The sequence below is a fragment of the Rutilus rutilus genome (assembly GCF_951802725.1).
Source record: "Rutilus rutilus genome assembly, chromosome: 19".
Lineage (NCBI taxonomy): Eukaryota > Metazoa > Chordata > Actinopteri > Cypriniformes > Leuciscidae > Rutilus > Rutilus rutilus.
This window is the reverse complement of record NC_140232.1, coordinates 14,473,977-14,491,046: the sequence shown is the minus strand read 5'-3', so window position 1 is coordinate 14,491,046 and position 17,070 is coordinate 14,473,977. Positions and strand designations below refer to the sequence as shown.

At 35.8% G+C, this 17,070-nt stretch overlaps 1 protein-coding gene across 1 annotated transcript; it reads left to right on the top strand.

Annotated features, from left to right (window-relative positions):
* The first annotated feature begins 8,156 nt into the window (after positions 1-8,156).
* On the top strand, positions 8,157-16,066 carry gck (glucokinase (hexokinase 4)). The gene is made up of 10 exons (XM_084388985.1): positions 8,157-8,289; positions 8,529-8,691; positions 10,492-10,646; positions 10,766-10,885; positions 11,187-11,282; positions 11,458-11,557; positions 11,746-11,929; positions 14,129-14,284; positions 14,958-15,191; positions 15,345-16,066. Exons 1-10 carry the CDS (start codon positions 8,215-8,217, stop codon positions 15,490-15,492), a joined length of 1,431 nt encoding a protein of 476 aa, XP_084245111.1. The 5' UTR covers positions 8,157-8,214; the 3' UTR covers positions 15,493-16,066.
* Positions 16,067-17,070: the final 1,004 nt, after the last annotated feature.

Here is a 17,070-nt window from a genome sequence, read left to right as displayed (position 1 = left end):
ATCATTATGTTGATATTATGTATGTATGACGTCATTGACACTTTAAAAAAAAATTTTAAGCAAATAAGTGATCTAACACCCAGCAATGTGTAATTTCTTTGCATCTCCTTTCGAATACAACATTCAAATTACTAGACAAAAAATTATATCCTGAGAAAAGTGGATTTTGTTTGGTATAGCGCCATAGACCTCCATTCATTCTGCACTCGTCCTGTGAGCGCCCTCATATGGAATCAGAGTGGAACTGCAACCACTTCAGAAGCCGGAAGTGTACTGAGAGTGAAACTTCTCGCTCTGACGTATCTCAAACCCCGTTGCACACCGGTGCACGCCGTTTCCAGGAACCATGACGTTCAACCCGGAAACCGTAGCAAACCGTTGTGCACCGTTTTGAACTTGAACGTGCCCCTGATGACGACACAGCTGTTCCACGATTGGCCGGATTCACCTCATGACATTCTCACACCTTTAGTTCCACTAAAGCTCATAAATCAGTTTTTTATAGCAGTAAACACTTTTGCGATGTTATATTGTGTCATGTTTATCAAAAACTGATTAAAAAACGTAGACTCCACTTCATTGATAGTAGATGTAGTTGATAGTAGTTGATAGTAACTTTATTCTTGTTCAAACAGACGCTGTATGAAGCAGTAGGCTACATAAAGTATTGAATGAAAATGTCTCTGAAACATCTGTGTATTTGGCAAATATTGCATTTATTTCACTTCAGCTGTGGTAAAGTATGCAAACACCACGTGAGTGGTCACTACAGGAGCCAGAAAGTGTCCGACTTCACGTCTCCGTTTGCAGCTCCTCCCCGCCTGCACTCTCTCGCCGATCGGTTACATCCACCCGCAGCCGATGTCGAACACAACTTTTGTCTTCTTACGTGATAATCTGCTCTGTTTGTCATTGGTTTATTGTCTTGACCATGCTCAGGTGTTTCTTGTTACTCATTAGTCCTTGTCCTATTTAAGCCTTCATGTTTGCCTTGATACTTTGTCATGTATTGAAGTATGTATACAGCTCCATGTTTCCATGTGCCAGACCTGGCACATGGAAACATGGAGCTGTATACATACAGCTCGTAGTCAATTTTTGTTCATGGTTTATTATATTTTTGGATCTTTGGACACTATAAATAAACTGCACTTGGATTCTCAACTACAACTTACCTCAGTGGACTACATTACACATCGGAATTTGGTTTGAGGGGAAAACATTTCCCCACACACAATTCGCAACTGCTTCAAGTTCGTCACGCATTTGCCGCATTGACCAAAATGATTGATTGATTTGAAAGTAACCTCTGTGTCTGTTGTGTTTCATATATTGCTACACTAATTGACAATGGACTTTTTTTGGCCGCAAAATTTCACCAATGTGACCACACCTAAAAGATTAATCCATTAAAGCTAGGGTAGGCAATTTCGGACAGGCTAGCAATAGCAAGCTAACTTTGAAAGCATAAGATCCCACCCTCCCTTCAGAGCGTCTCCAAAGCCACACCTCCTTCAAAACACATGAATGCTCACAGCAGAGTCTGCGAAGTATCTCAAGATGGGAGACGTTGTTAAATTACCTCATGTCTCAAAGCCCATAACATTACAATAATAACGGACATAAACAACTTACAGAGCTCTAGTTGTACCACTTGACTGCTGCAGATTAATTTCTGTGTTGATAGTGTTGCAAGAGAAACACATAAATCTGAGTCTGAGGACATGAATAGCACAGGGTGCACGGAGGTATACAGACACATAGGTTGACAGGCAGGGAGGACATTCGGTCCGAACGCAATGATTGGACGAAAATGTTTTGGTCCTGTGACTTCCAGGAAAGATATTTGTACATGTTTTAATATTTAGACCACTACTATTGTTGATTGCTAAGGGTGTTTCAACAGGTATAACAAAAGTGCTTATGAAACAAATTGCATACCCTACCTTTAACAGTATTGTGGAAAATAAAACTGAAAATACAAAAGAGCACTGAACGAAATGGATACATTTATCAAACAACCAACTGAATAACTGCAAAAAGATGAAGACGGAGTTTATTAAATGAGCAGTTTATAAAAACACAAGACTTTTTTGAATATACAGCATGAATATAATAATTCAATACAGTCAGAGTAGTCACTCATTGTGAATTATTAAGATTGAATCTTTTAGAGTTGGTAGAAGCCCAAGTACCTTCAATGCCAAATTGATGTATAATGCTACACAACAATACTTAGTGCTTGCCTATAGAGTGAAAAATGGGGCAGGACCAGCACAGTTGTACCAGGGTCCAGGCCTTGTATAAGAGAGAGATTCTCACTTTTACTGTCTGTATTATCTTTATAAGTTGATTTGATAAGAAGTTGCTGCAGTGAACTATAAATCTTTTTGGTCTTGGCTATAAAAGGAGCTCTCAAGGTGGCTTTGCGTCACCAAACAAGCTTGACCAACTATTGAGCTTTAATATCAGATTCCATATCTTTTGTTTTTATTATCTTTGGCCGATATAGTATTGCACCAACAGTAACAAGCATTTCCCTGTAATTCCATATTACAATATAAAATATCCTATTGTCTGTGAGGGTTAGTGTTAAGCGAACACTAGATAGACTGTCACTCATTTTCACCAAACAACACTCATACTCCTCCAATGTTTTCCTAAGTAATTTTGCCTCATTTAACAATTTCCTTTGGGCACTTAACCCAGGGCAAGCAAAGTATTTTCCATATCAGTGGTGTGTGGTCTTCACAGATATCCAAGGTGACAAGTTTGCCATGGCAACAAGAAGGGCCTGCGGTCTGAATTGGCGTAGAAGGAGACAGGTGTTGGTATTTTTCTGCAAAACAGGAAGAAGAACCTTTTGTTGCCTAAGTTACAGGGAGTCGGGAGGGGGAAAATTATGAATGAAACCCTTTTTCCTCAATAGAGTGTTTCAAAGGATCGCAATACTCAGATTTTTTAAGTTAAAAGGCATAATGCAGTCATGATTCTGTAAGTTTAGTCATTATTTTATCATTGAGTCAGATAGCTTTAGTGGTGCAAGGAAAGCTGGTTGAGTATCATTTTGATGGTACGCCTCCAACGCCGGACAAGGAATTAGTAAACTGGAATGAAAATACTGAACAACTTATTCAGGCTATACAAAACTATTTGGACTTTGGTGTTGGGACACTTGGATGATTAAAAATGGACCACACAAAGGACAATTTGGTGTGATTGACAATTGGAATATCCACAGTTGACCATGAAGAATGTTGGATAAGCTGATCAACGGTTTATGTATATAATATATTTCCATTTCATTTGATCCATTTGCATTGAGCTGGAAGTACCAAGGAAAACCTACACCTTACGCGCATTTGTCTTTGAAATGATGCGCCCATGAGGAAGACAAACCATGGACCTTCATACCATGAGCAAGGTAAAGTATCTTCTTAAAATGTATGTTTAAATTTCTTTTTGGGGCAGCATTTGTTGTCTAATTAAACTATCATTGATAGTTGCTTTACCCACAATTCACTTTCAAAAATGTCCTTAACCAAAAATAAATCATACAAGTAGGTGTATAGTTTACCATTTTTATATTTAAACAAAAACAGATTCATAGAATTTTTATGTCACAAAGTGGATATTTATTTATGTACAAAGTAGCCCATATTGTCAATGGTACTTTCTTAAAGCAGATTTTCTTTTTTTAATCTAGACTTACTGTAATTGCATCTGGTTTCTGTCCAAGACATTGCCTGGAATGTAGTATCAAAGCATGCTGCAATGTCCTGCGAATATGTGTTCATCTTTCGTTGATCCTCCCCCTCACGCCACAGTAGATTTCTTTGTTGTGAGATTGCTCTTATGACTGGTTCATGACCTTGGACAAACTCCATGTGTGTGAGGTGTCACTCTAGCTGCATCTTCAATACAGGGATTGATTACAACACCGTTTTCAACTAAAAACGGAAAACTTTGTATGCGTTTTGGCCATTAATTTACACAACAACGGCATTCTGGGTGCCTGAAAATGCAAACGTTTGAAAAAAGGATTCAAAGTGCAAGTTTTTGAAAACGATAGCGTTATCGTCTCCATGTAAACTACACAAACACGAATTTGTGAAAACACTCATGCACATGCGTATTGCGTGTTCAGTCTATAGGTGCGTAGGTTTCCTATACAAAGTGACATCGCCAACTACTGGCCTGACAGCAGAATACAGCGTTTTTAATCGTTTTCTCAGACGCGTGTTAACGGGATCGTTTTGACAGTGTTGTTGTCTGTATGCAAGAATGCAAATGAAAAACTTTTCCGTTTTTAGTACATCGTTGTTGTGTAAACTTAAAATTAAGTGTTATTTTATGTGTTTTGCACAACATTAATATCGGGGGTGAACTGTTAGAGTTTAATGTTTGTTTGTTTTTCATTGTGGTGAAGAGTCGAGTTAGTGGTTAGGTTGAGAACTGCATGTTGCTTTATTTAAAAATCAATGGCTGTGTGCACTTCAGCATGGATATACTCTCTTTGCTATTATAGTACATGCAGGTGTGCTTGTACTATTAACTTGCAGTTAATGGTAAAATAATGGAGTTAAAGGCACAGTATGTAAGTTTAGCTGCTAGAGGTCACTTATTCAAAACAATAACAAAGGCGTAGTTTGATGACGCCATGAATGACGTGATATCACATATAACATGACTACTTGTTGCACATTGCAATAAACTAGATCGATATTAGAATATCATATTAATAAAAGTGTTGTCTGATTTACTTTTTGGGTGCAAACATGTTACTCACAATAAATCAAGAAAATAAGAGATTCAAACAATAAGACTAACTGTGTTAAACTATATAACAATGATTATTTTTCTGTCGATAAAGGTATCCAAATTGTTGCTCACCTGTCTAATAAAACACAAAATATATTAAAGCGTCTTTGATGGTTCCATGGTTACAGAAATCAGGGGTAATGCAGACATTGACATTACACTGGATAAAATAGCTGATTTCTCTGGATTTAATCATTGTTGGAAAAATTTGGGATAAGGTAAGTACACAAGTCAACAAAATATATAAAACTGTTCTAATGGTTTTTGGACAATTTAATTCAAAAACTTTACATATTGTGCCTTTAATTAAAAAAAATCAGATTTTAATGGTTTAACACAATTTAAGGGTATGTTTACATGACAACAATGTACTAGAAACTAAAGAAGTTTTTTTCGCATACAGACAACAACATTGTCAAAACGATCCCCTTACTCAAGGATTCGCAAAAACGATTAAAAACGCTGTATTCTGCTGCCAGGCCAGTAGTTGGCGATGTCACTTTGTAAAGGCATTCTACATGCCCATAGACTGAACACGTAATACGCATGTACATGGCGTCGCCGTTTTCACAAATTCATGTTTTAGTAGTTTACATGGAGACGATAACAGTATCGTTTTCAAAAACTTAAATGTTGTCCATAACTGTGTCATGTAAACGGCCCCTTAGTTTCAGCTACACAAAGTATTTAAGTGAAATTATAGTTTAATTTTATAATTGAATATTAAGTCGACTCAGATGGATTGTACTGTAGTGGACTGTACTCATAAATATTCGTTTTTAAACTTTGGTTTAAGGCAATCGGTTTCCTCAAATGGTTTGAGTTATCTTAACTCGTTGAGTTTGCATTCAATGCAATATTATATCATAAAATGGAATGCCAATGAAACAGTTCAGTACAAAAACCTGATTAATGATTAACTCTAACTACAGTTATCACACTCTCTCATAAAATGATTAAAATTTAACATACATTTTTCTGGAATAAGCCTAGACAACATACAGAAGCCACGGCTGTAAAAATATTATTATGCTAATAGCTGTCTGTCTTTATTACTTTAGACTCAGGACAGGTTTGCTTATAGTGATGCAGTCTAAATTTGCAATAAATAACACAAAATCTGCTCCTAGGTGATGATTCAATGCATCAGTTGTGCAACTAATAGTGTTATTTACATGTTGTGATCCAAATGCATATGAGTATTAAGATTATTGTGTGGGGAATTTTAGAATATGCTTAATGCTCAGTTCTTTAGCTAAACTATTTAAAGCATTTGAATCCAAGAATAGATGATAAATGTCCAAAAATAAAGTTTGTTTGGACTGATAAGCACCTTTCGCAATGCTATATTGTGACCGTAACTTGGTGTGGGAGTTCAGGGGGTGTTTGACCAGAGTAGATGTCTTTTAAGGTCTTGACACACATAATTGTTTAAGAGAGAGTGTGTGTGTGTGTGTGTGTGTGTGTGTGTGTGTGTGTGTGTGTGTGTGTGTGTGTGTGTGTGTGTGTGTTACTTTATGTAACTAACAAAAATACTTTATCTAACATACACTACAAAGGTAAAGTCATGTGGCTTTTTATATGGCCATTTGTCGTGCTGGAACAGAAAAAGGCTTTCCACAAACCGTGGCAATAAAGTTCGAACTAGCACGTAGTTCCTTATAATGTAATTTTATGATGTGGCATTATGATTTTTCTTGGGTTTTTCTCAAACCTGGGAATAAGAAATGTGGGCCACGTAGTGTACACTATCAACACACATGATAACTCATGTTATCAGCCGTCAGCACAAATCTCACCAGAGCCACATTTTCTAAACCGCAGTTCTATAAAACGTATACTAAATTATTTATGTAATTGTGCAATAAAATTTAAACATCTTTCTCTTGGCTTTTTTTTTTTTACTTCCATCAAGTTTAAAATAAACTTAGCATTGATAAAATGTCACAAAAAAAATGTAAATGTTATTTTTAAAATGTTTGTTTATGCTTTTGGAGTAATTTAGGATCTTTATGTAATCACATTTATCTGAATTTTAACAGATTTGACCATAATCAAGTTTTGAAAAAAAAAAAGTACCCCGTCTGACTACTTAGGTAACATTTAGAGTGCAATAAACTTTTAGATTTTTGGACTTTGCCTCAGATCACATTCCTGCAGACCTATTTCAGGATAAATGTTTGCCCTGTGCAAACTAAGTCATCTATATTTATCAAGGGTTTAAGTTCAGTAGCTATTTTTGAATTTAACCTAAATGCCGTAAAAAAAAAAAAAAAAAATAAAATACTACTGCTATTACACTACATAAATCAATCTAATATAATATAATATAGAAAATATAATATAGGCAAACATTTCTGCAAGCTCAAATGTCTGTTATAGCACACAAAGATGAAAACATGCCTGCTTTAGTGCATCACAGTATAATTCCCTTTGATTATACACTGCCGTTCACAAGTTTGGGGTCGCTAAGATTTTTAATGTTTTTAAAAGAGTCTATTCTGCTCACCAAAGCTGTGTTTATTTGATTAAAAATACAGTAAAAATTGTGAAATATTATTCCAGTGTAAATCAGCTGTTTTCTATGTGAATATATAGTAAAGTGTAATTTATTCCTGTGATCAAAGCTGAATTTTCAGCATCATTACTCCAGTCTTCAGTGTCACATGATCCTTCAGAAATCATTCTAATATGATGATTTGATGATCAAGAAACATTTATGATTATTATCAGTGTTGAAAACAGGTCAGATTTCTGTGGAAACGGTCATACATTTTATTTCTCAGGATTCTTTGATGAATAGAATTCATTTATTTGAAATAGAATCTTTTGTAACATTATAAATGTCTTTACTGTCACTTTTGATCAATTTAATGTGTCCTTGATGAATAAAAGTATTAATTTCTTTAACTTCTTTCCAAAAAAAAAAAAAATTCTTACTGACCCCAAACTTGTGAACGGTAGTGCATATATATTTCCTTTGTATATATATATATATATAGGCCTAAATATAATAGTAAATTATTAATATGTTTGCTTTTATTTCATACATATTTATTTAAATTGTAGACATCTTATTAATTGTATCAAATCACAATTTGAACTTCTCAGGTCATGTTCACTGTGAAGCGCATGATCACACGTGTGGCCTTGATAGCTAGGTTGCCAAGGTGATGGTTGAGATTAAATGTGTATGTGTGTGTGTTTGATCAGGTGTGTATGTGTGTGTGTGTGTGTGTGTATGTGTACAGAGGGCAATGATCTCTTTGACCACACCTCTCCACCTCCTTCACCGGAGCATAAAAACAGCTGAGCATCTCCATGCACCTCACACACATTCAAACTTTAGCAAATCAACGCTCATCCTAAACTTGTTTGGAAACACTTGCAAAGATGCCGTGTCTTACTTCAGCTCGTAGGCAGAGGACACCGAGTGACTTTGAGTCAGTACTGAAGAGAATTCTCATGGTAAGAGACTTGACTTTAAGGGTGCCCAAATAATGGGAATGAATCATTATACCTGCTAATTTCGGTTCATTGGCACTACTTCGATTGTTACAACCACATTTGAGATCATCTTAATCATATGTTAATATCAAATTATGTATTCTCAGAAAAAACTATCATCAAATACTATTCACTTATTTGAATCTCTCTCTCTCTCTCTCTCTCTCTCTCTCTCTCTCTCTCTCTGACATATTCTACAGGTGGACCAAATTCTGTCTGAATTCCTTCTGAGTAAAGAAGACCTAGAGGAAGTGATGAGGAGAATGCGAAGAGAGATGGAGAGGGGACTGCGTGTGGAGACACATGATGAAGCCAGCGTCAAAATGTTGCCCACTTATGTCCGCTCCACACCTGAAGGCTCTGGTAAGAGCTCTAAATACAAGTTCTAAATACAAAATAGTCAAATGAAACAAAAAAGTGCTGTATTTCATTTTTTTTTTTTTTTTGGTGGTGGTTGAGTAGCATGATATGCTGCATTTTATAATTTAATTAGGGCCGTGAAAAGATTAATCGCGATTAATCGCATCCAAAATAAAAGTTTGTGTCTACATGATATACTGTATGTGTGTGTACTGTGTATAATTATGTTGTATATATAAATACACACACATATGCATGTATATATTAAAGAAATATTTGCTTGTATATATTTATATATAATTTATATTATATATAAATAAATTTAAATATTTTATATATAAATAACACATTTTCTTAAATATATACATGCATATGTGTGTATTTATATATACAAAATAATAATACACAGTACACTACACACACATATATCATGAAGACACAAATTTTTATTTTGGATGCGATTAATCGCGATTAATCTTTTCACAGCCCTAAATTTAATGTTTAACAAATGTATTTTATAAATACAGTTTGAAATAAAAACGTTTTGTTTTGGATTTTCATATTTTATGTCATTTTTTTTATGTTTTATGTTGCATCAGACATTTGATGCTGTTATCAAGCACATATTCAGCTTAAAGGGACGGTTTGTCATCTATTGATTCTGTCATACTTTTCTCGCCCTTATTTCCAAATCTTTATGACTTTCTTTCTTTACAAAAGAAGATATTTTGAAGAATATGGTTTACCCATTTTTTTTGTGTTCAGCTGAAGAAAGAAATTCATACAGGTTTAGAACACCTTGTATGCAAAAATTAAAGGGTTAGTTCACCCAAAATTTTTAATTCTGTCAGTAATTACTCACCCTCATGTTGTTCCAACCGCGTAAGACCTTCGTTCATCTTCGGAACACAAATTAAGATATTTTTGATGAAATCTGAGCCATGTCTCACTCCTCCATAGGCTTCTATGTGACCGAAACTTGCTGGCCCAGAAAAGTTATTAAAGAGATCGTTAATATAGTCCAAGTGACTCCAGTGGCTCAATCTTAAGTATATCAAGCGACGAGAATACTTTTTGTGCGCAAAAACAAACAAAAATAACGACTTTATTCCACTATTCATTTCCTTCTCTCTGGACCTCTAGTTGGTTCGCGTAGTGTTTTTGCGCAGCGCGTCTGTGTTACACGTCACCACGTAGGCTCACTATTGGCCGACGCTGGTCATGTGTGTGATGCGTGATGACGTGCAACACAGACGCGCAGCGCAAAAACACTACGAGGCCCAGAGAGAAGGAAATGAATAGTGGAATAAAGTCGTTATTTTTGTTTGTTTTTGCGCACAAAAAGTATCCTCGTCGCTTGATATACTTAAGATTGAGCCACTGGAGTCACTTGGATTATATTATCGATCTCTTTAATAACTTTTCTGGGCCAGCAAGTTTCGGTCACATAGAAGCCTATGGAGGAGTGAGACATGGCTCAGATTTCATCAAAAATATCTTAATTTGTGTTCCGAAGATGAACGAAGGTCTTACGCGGTTGGAACAACATGAGGGTGAGTAATTACTGACAGAACTTTCATTTTTGGGTGAACTAACCCTTTAAGAATTTTCAATTTTGGGTCATCTATCCCTGCGTGAAGTAAATATATTGTTATTTGCTATGAGTTGAATCATTATCAGTTTCTTTTAGGTTAATTTATGTACATTGACGAAAAGTGTAAATAAATGGTCTTTTCCTGGAACCTGATGTTGATCCGCATGACTCATAATATTGCTGATGTTGATTCATGTGACTCATCTCAGAAGTGGGTGATTTCCTGGCACTTGATCTTGGAGGGACAAACTTCCGAGTGATGCTGGTGAAAGTGGGTGAGGATGAAGAGCGAGGCTGGAAGGTGGAGACCAAGAATCACATGTACTCCATCCCTGAAGACGCAATGACCGGCACAGCTGAAATGGTGAGATGTTAAAAAGGTCAAACACTCTGTATAGAGTAATAGAGCAATATAGACTTACACATATTCTGACATTTTAGTCTCCTCCATCTCATTTTGTACCCCGTTTTCTCTCCATAAAGTTGTTTGACTACATTGCCGAGTGCATATCTGACTTCCTGGACAAACATAATCTGAAACATAAGAAGCTTCCACTGGGATTCACCTTCTCTTTTCCAGTCCGTCATGAGGATTTGGACAAGGTCAGTGTCTGCAACCAATTAAAGTCAGGATGAAATGGAAGTTGCGATAATATTTCCTTCTCTATTGTGACGTATAACGGCTTCTCGAACAAGAATAAATGCAGGGCAGGACTAGATTTTGTCTATTTGGAATTGATTGGATGGTTGTGGTTTGCTATTGCTGTGATGTCATGTGAGTGACAGGTGGTCCCGCCCTCTCATCGCTAAACACATCATCATTGAAGAGAAGGGATGGAATTTAGCATTTTAATGTGGATGTGCTTCGTTGTGTAACATAATATTTTTGTTTATATTGTAATAGGGCATTCTGCTTAACTGGACTAAAGGCTTCAAGGCCTCTGGCGCTGAGGGCAATAACATTGTGGGTCTACTGAGAGATGCCATTAAAAGGAGAGGGGTTAGTATGCATGAGTTACCTATACTAAAAATTTCCAGCACAAATTCTGTTCTGGGATCTTGTTTAACTGGTAATGGAAAGCTGCTCTCAAACTAAAAGTACATTAGACATCTTAAAAGCTTATAATAAACGGCTTAAACAGCTGTCCTATAAAAGTGATCGGATTTTTTTTTAGGACTTTGAAATGGATGTGGTAGCCATGGTGAACGACACAGTAGCCACCATGATCTCCTGCTACTATGAAGACCGCAGCTGTGAAGTTGGCATGATAGTAGGTAAGAGAGTGACCGCACACACTTAGACCCATGTAAATATAATTAGAGCTCGGACATAAACTTTATAACAGGAAGATGAGATATTTTAACAGCCATTCCGGAAAAAAACAGCATGGCTATAAAGCAATATGCCTGAAGCTTTTAGTCTAATGTTTTTTTGTTGTTTTCATTTTTTCATGGTTTCTCAGGTACAGGCTGTAATGCGTGTTATATGGAGGAGATGCGTAAGGTGGAGCTGGTGGAAGGAGAGGAGGGGAGGATGTGTGTGAACACGGAGTGGGGAGCGTTCGGGGACAACGGTGAACTGGAGGACTTCCGCCTGGAATACGATCGGGTTGTTGATGAGACGTCACTAAACCCTGGACATCAGCTGTGAGTGATCTCGAACAATTCTGGGCAAATTGGTATTTAAATCTGGAAATGAACAAAAATAAATAAATAAAAACAAAGGAGTGTTATGAGGTAAAATGAATAGACAGAAAATTCTATTTAATTCTAAATGTTCTATTTATTGCTTCCACTGAAGCACAATATGCTCTTTAGAACATGATATAATGATATAATGTCATAATTTTTACTATATTACAAAAATGTAAAATAAAAGCCACTGAGACCACGTTGGTAATCTGAAATTTAAATTCATATTTAAAACTGAAAATAACCAAAGTTACATTTTCTTTTACAATTTCAAAACAAAGGAAGGTTAGGAGATAAAACGAATATGAAATATGTCTTAAATATTTCTCCACAATTTATTTCTTCCACTGAAGTACAAGATGCTCTTTAAAACATGAGATAATGATATAATTTGTCATAAACAATTGACTATATAATAAAAATGTAAAATAGAAGCCACTGAGATCACTTTGATATTCTAGAATTCTAATTTCTTAAATATTTCGCAATATTTCTTAAATATTTTATATATATATATATATATATATATATATATATATATATATATATATATATATATATGTATAATGATATAATATGTCATAATTTTTACTATATTATAACAATGTAAAAAAAAGCCACTGAGACTACGTTGATAATCAGAATTATTTTTTTTTTACAATTACACACAAATTAAGGTTAGAAAAATTAAACAGAAGGAAGATTCTAATATATATATATATATATATATATATATATTTCTGCACAAGTTATTGCTTCCATTGAAGCACAAGATGATATAGTGATATGTCATAGAAATGTATAAAAATGTAAAATAGAAGCCACAGAGAACACTTTGATACTCTGGAATTTAAATTAATTTTTAAATCCGGAAATAAACAAAGTTCTACGATTAAAAAAACAAAAACAAAGGAAGTAAAATGAATAAGAAATATTTCTTAAATATGTCTTAAATATTTCTGCACTATTCATTGCTTCCATTGAAGCACATGAGATAATGAAATAACAGAAGCATTTTTAGTGATCTCAGACTTTTGGGTCCCACTCTATATATACCAAATTCTGGCATGAAACTCTATATGGCGCAGGCTGATAGGTCCTTAACTCGTTTGGTAGCGATCGCATCACCATCTACATAGCGCAGCTGATTGGTTGCTGTTGCATCAGAGGCCAATAAGCTGCGACTCAACATTCAAATACTGGTAGTGTTGCTGTTAGGGTGCTTTCAGAAACCCTCCCCCTTCCCCAGCTCCACCTGTATAGATCTGCTACGGGGCGGGAGGGGATGTCTTACATGCTCACAGCAATGTCTGTGAATGTATTGGCAGTAGCAAGACTCGGTACTCAATACCGTTACAATGCCAATCTCGCCAAGAGTTGTCATGACAAAACTTCAGTAAACTAAAATGTCTTCAAGTTCAGAACACAACTAACAATTAAGTTTAATTTAAACATGAACTAGTATTCACAAAAATATAGAGCTATGCATCTTTTTTGGATATTCTAGGGTATTTGTAATGCAATTTTGATCTAAAACAATCGCAGGAACATGTTATTTCAGCTATGAAATAAACATTTAATGCATGATATTTTGTAGACAAGACATCAGTCTATGCTATGATTTTACATATATCAAACAACTTTGCGTTATATTCAAAGATACATGCACAATTTCCTCAGATATCTTTTTGTAACTAGACACACTTTTTGAGCAACAGTTTGACCAGTGGCCGAATCTGATGTCCTTACATGCTTCCAAATTCATGAAGAGCTTAGTTAGATCAGCAGCCTGGAGCTCTTATGTGGTCTCCAGGTGACAAGGGTTGTTTTTCTGTACATGTGGAGACACTGACGGTAGCCACGTCAGTGCTGGAATACACACGGCTGGATTAATGGCCAGGGAAGGAGATCATTAGTGAAGCTGCTCGCTTAATGGGTATTTACAGTGTATGTTAAAAGATACAGTGGAGCTCAATGGGCTGCTACTGTGTCCGTGTCACTTTAGGCCATTTGTATTTCTTGATTATCCTCAGGCTCCTATCATTCACTTTTTTATTAATGCTGCTGAACCTGAGCCACTTGATATTGATGACGGTTGTCAGTGTTTTGTCAATGTTGATCTAATATGCACATTTTCTTCTCTCATATCTCTAGGTTTGAGAAGCTGATTGGTGGGAAGTATATGGGGGAGCTTGTGCGTCTTGTGCTGCTAAAACTAGTGAATGAAGATCTGCTGTTTAACGGCGAAGCCTCAGACCTTCTGAAAACACGTGGAGCTTTTGAAACTCGCTTTGTCTCCCAGATTGAGAGGTAGGATTGAACTGCTGACCATAAAAAGAGAGATTTTTATATTTAAACATTCCTAAATCAAGATACATTTACTTGAAAAGCAAAATGACTTAAGATATTAGTTTTTTTTTTTGAATCTCTAACAGTCCTTGTGAAGAAGAACACTTAATTGCATTGAATGTGCACTTGTAGTATACTTAAAAACAACTTAAAGATCACTGGCCTGTACCACCTGACCGCTGCTGATTACTGACGTCTGTCTAACTCTTAACATGAAATGCGCTGATGATGTGTGATGTCTGCGCGAGTAGGGTGTTATAAAATACATGACAGGCAGGTAGGACATCATTGGACCATAAAATGTTTGTCCAATCATTGCATTCGGTCCGAATGCAATGATTGGGCGAACATTTTATGGTTCTATGCCTTCAACAGATGAGATATATATAGCCTACATATTAGACCACTTAACTTAGTGATTGCTATCAGGAAGAGACTTTCAAGCAGCATAACAAAAACATATTTCTGGAACAAATCACCTTCCCTGACTTTAAGTGTCCAAAAACAATATATTCAGTTCGCACTTAAGTATCTTTTTCAAAGTATATTATATCTGTAAATCATGCTAAAGTGTACTTTTCACATGCCAAAGAGAATGAAAAGATTATAATATACATTTTATTTTTCATTTCAGTGACACAGGGGACAGAAAGCAGATTTATAACATCCTAAGTTCACTGGGAATCTTGCCGTCCGAGCTGGACTGTGACATTGTACGTCTGGCATGTGAGAGTGTGTCTACGCGAGCCGCACACATGTGCGGAGCCGGACTCGCTGGCGTCATCAACCAAATGAGGGAACGCCGTTGTCAAGAGGTACTGAAGATCACTGTGGGAGTCGATGGCTCTGTCTACAAACTACATCCTTGGTGAGTACAAGAGGAGAGGGAGGCAAGGCAAACAAAGATAAATGAGGGGGAAATTAAGAGGAAGCAGTTTGACATGATGAGTAAGGGATATAAACACAATTAAAATTGTCTCGTGTGTTTCCCTTGCTTTGACCTTCCAATTCTTCCATTCAGTTTCAAGGAGAGGTTCCATAAGCTTGTGTGGGAAATGACTCCTCACTGCAAAATTACCTTCATCCAATCAGAAGAAGGGAGCGGTCGTGGTGCGGCTCTCATTTCTGCTGTGGCGTGCAAGATGGCCGCCTGCATGCTGACACCATGAGAAACCACACCATTCGTCTTTGTCAGGTGGAACTGTAGAATCACCACTGACCCGCAATGTTAGAGCGGTCACCGAAAGCCTTCCTTATGGTGAAAGTGCTTTTCTCCTTTCGAACATTGCATTGCGGATGTGAAGTGGGCGGCTACAGTGTTGTTTGGCAACATCTATTAACCACGTGCATACAGCCCACTGAAATATTTAACATAGGCTATGTATCATTTAAAGCCATTAAGCCAGATATTTACAGTTAAATGTGCTTTTCGACACAACATACATCGTTTATTATCGCTATTGTCCTGAGCACATTCAGGTAACGTCACATATATTGCACCTTCATGGTTGTTTCGGAGGATAGGAGAGAAGCGGAGGAAACTAGATGTGATTGTATATAAATGAACTGTTCAGGTCCAGCAAGGTAATTGTGCACTGTTTATTGTTTGTTTTATTTATGAACTATTAAATTATGTTTATATTCAGTGGTAATCAGAACTGTTAAATTATTTAATGCAGGACTTTAATATACTTTGTACATGTGAAAATGATTAATTATTGTAAATAAAGCTGTTGTACCATTGACTGATATGCTGTTTTTTTAGGGGTCTGTAATCCTAGTGAAGTTTACATGAACATTACACTCAAAGACAAAAAGTCAATTAAAAATATGTATCAAAATAAATGAAATGATCTATCCTGATCCAGCCTTTTATAGGGAACAAGAAGGCAAAAGCCCCCTCTTGAGTGTGTGAACATTTAATGCATCTAGTTATTGGTGGAGCAACTTGGTGTTTGTTCATTTCACAGTGCATTGTGAACTAGGCATTTTAACTAAGGTAGTTAACTAATGTTAACTAATGAACCTTATTGTAAAGTGTTACCAATAAAATTAAACGCACTTCTGCATCATCACGAGATAATTTCAGCGATTCTCACTAGAAGATTTTATAAATGCTAGATTAAATTAGTTTTTATCATTGCACATCATGGATCAGGAATTGCAGTGACATGTTAAGGAAAGTGTTGTGGAGGTGTGAAAACTACCATTGGGAGACGTTAACCACTTATAAGGCAAGCTATACTTGTTACTATTTAACAATATTTTATTAAATTACAATAATCATAACATCTGCTGGCTGGTTGTGTTTGATAAAACTGCTGTCGAAAAAGCAGAATAAAAACTCTATTATATAAAAATATATAATATAACTAACTATTAAATGTATTTAAATGTATAATTCATGATTAAAGCAATGAAGTCTTGCATACCGTTTTGGAGTAGAACTTTATAAAAGGTGTGACAAATCAGATCCTCCCTCGATTGATCACAGACCTGTCCTACAAATACAAAACCTTAATTGAAAGAAAACAAGTTGACAAAAAGATTGAATCCAATATTTGGTGATAATACAGCATAACAAGAGATTTATATGTTTTTTTTAATTGTTGTTGCTGTTGGCTGGTCATTTTTAACACCACATGTGACTTTGTTCCATTTTGTACAAAATTAAAGAATTTCAAAACAAACTTCCTGGTTAGACATTAAAGCACATGTTTTCCATATTTTGTTGAATATTGACAGAT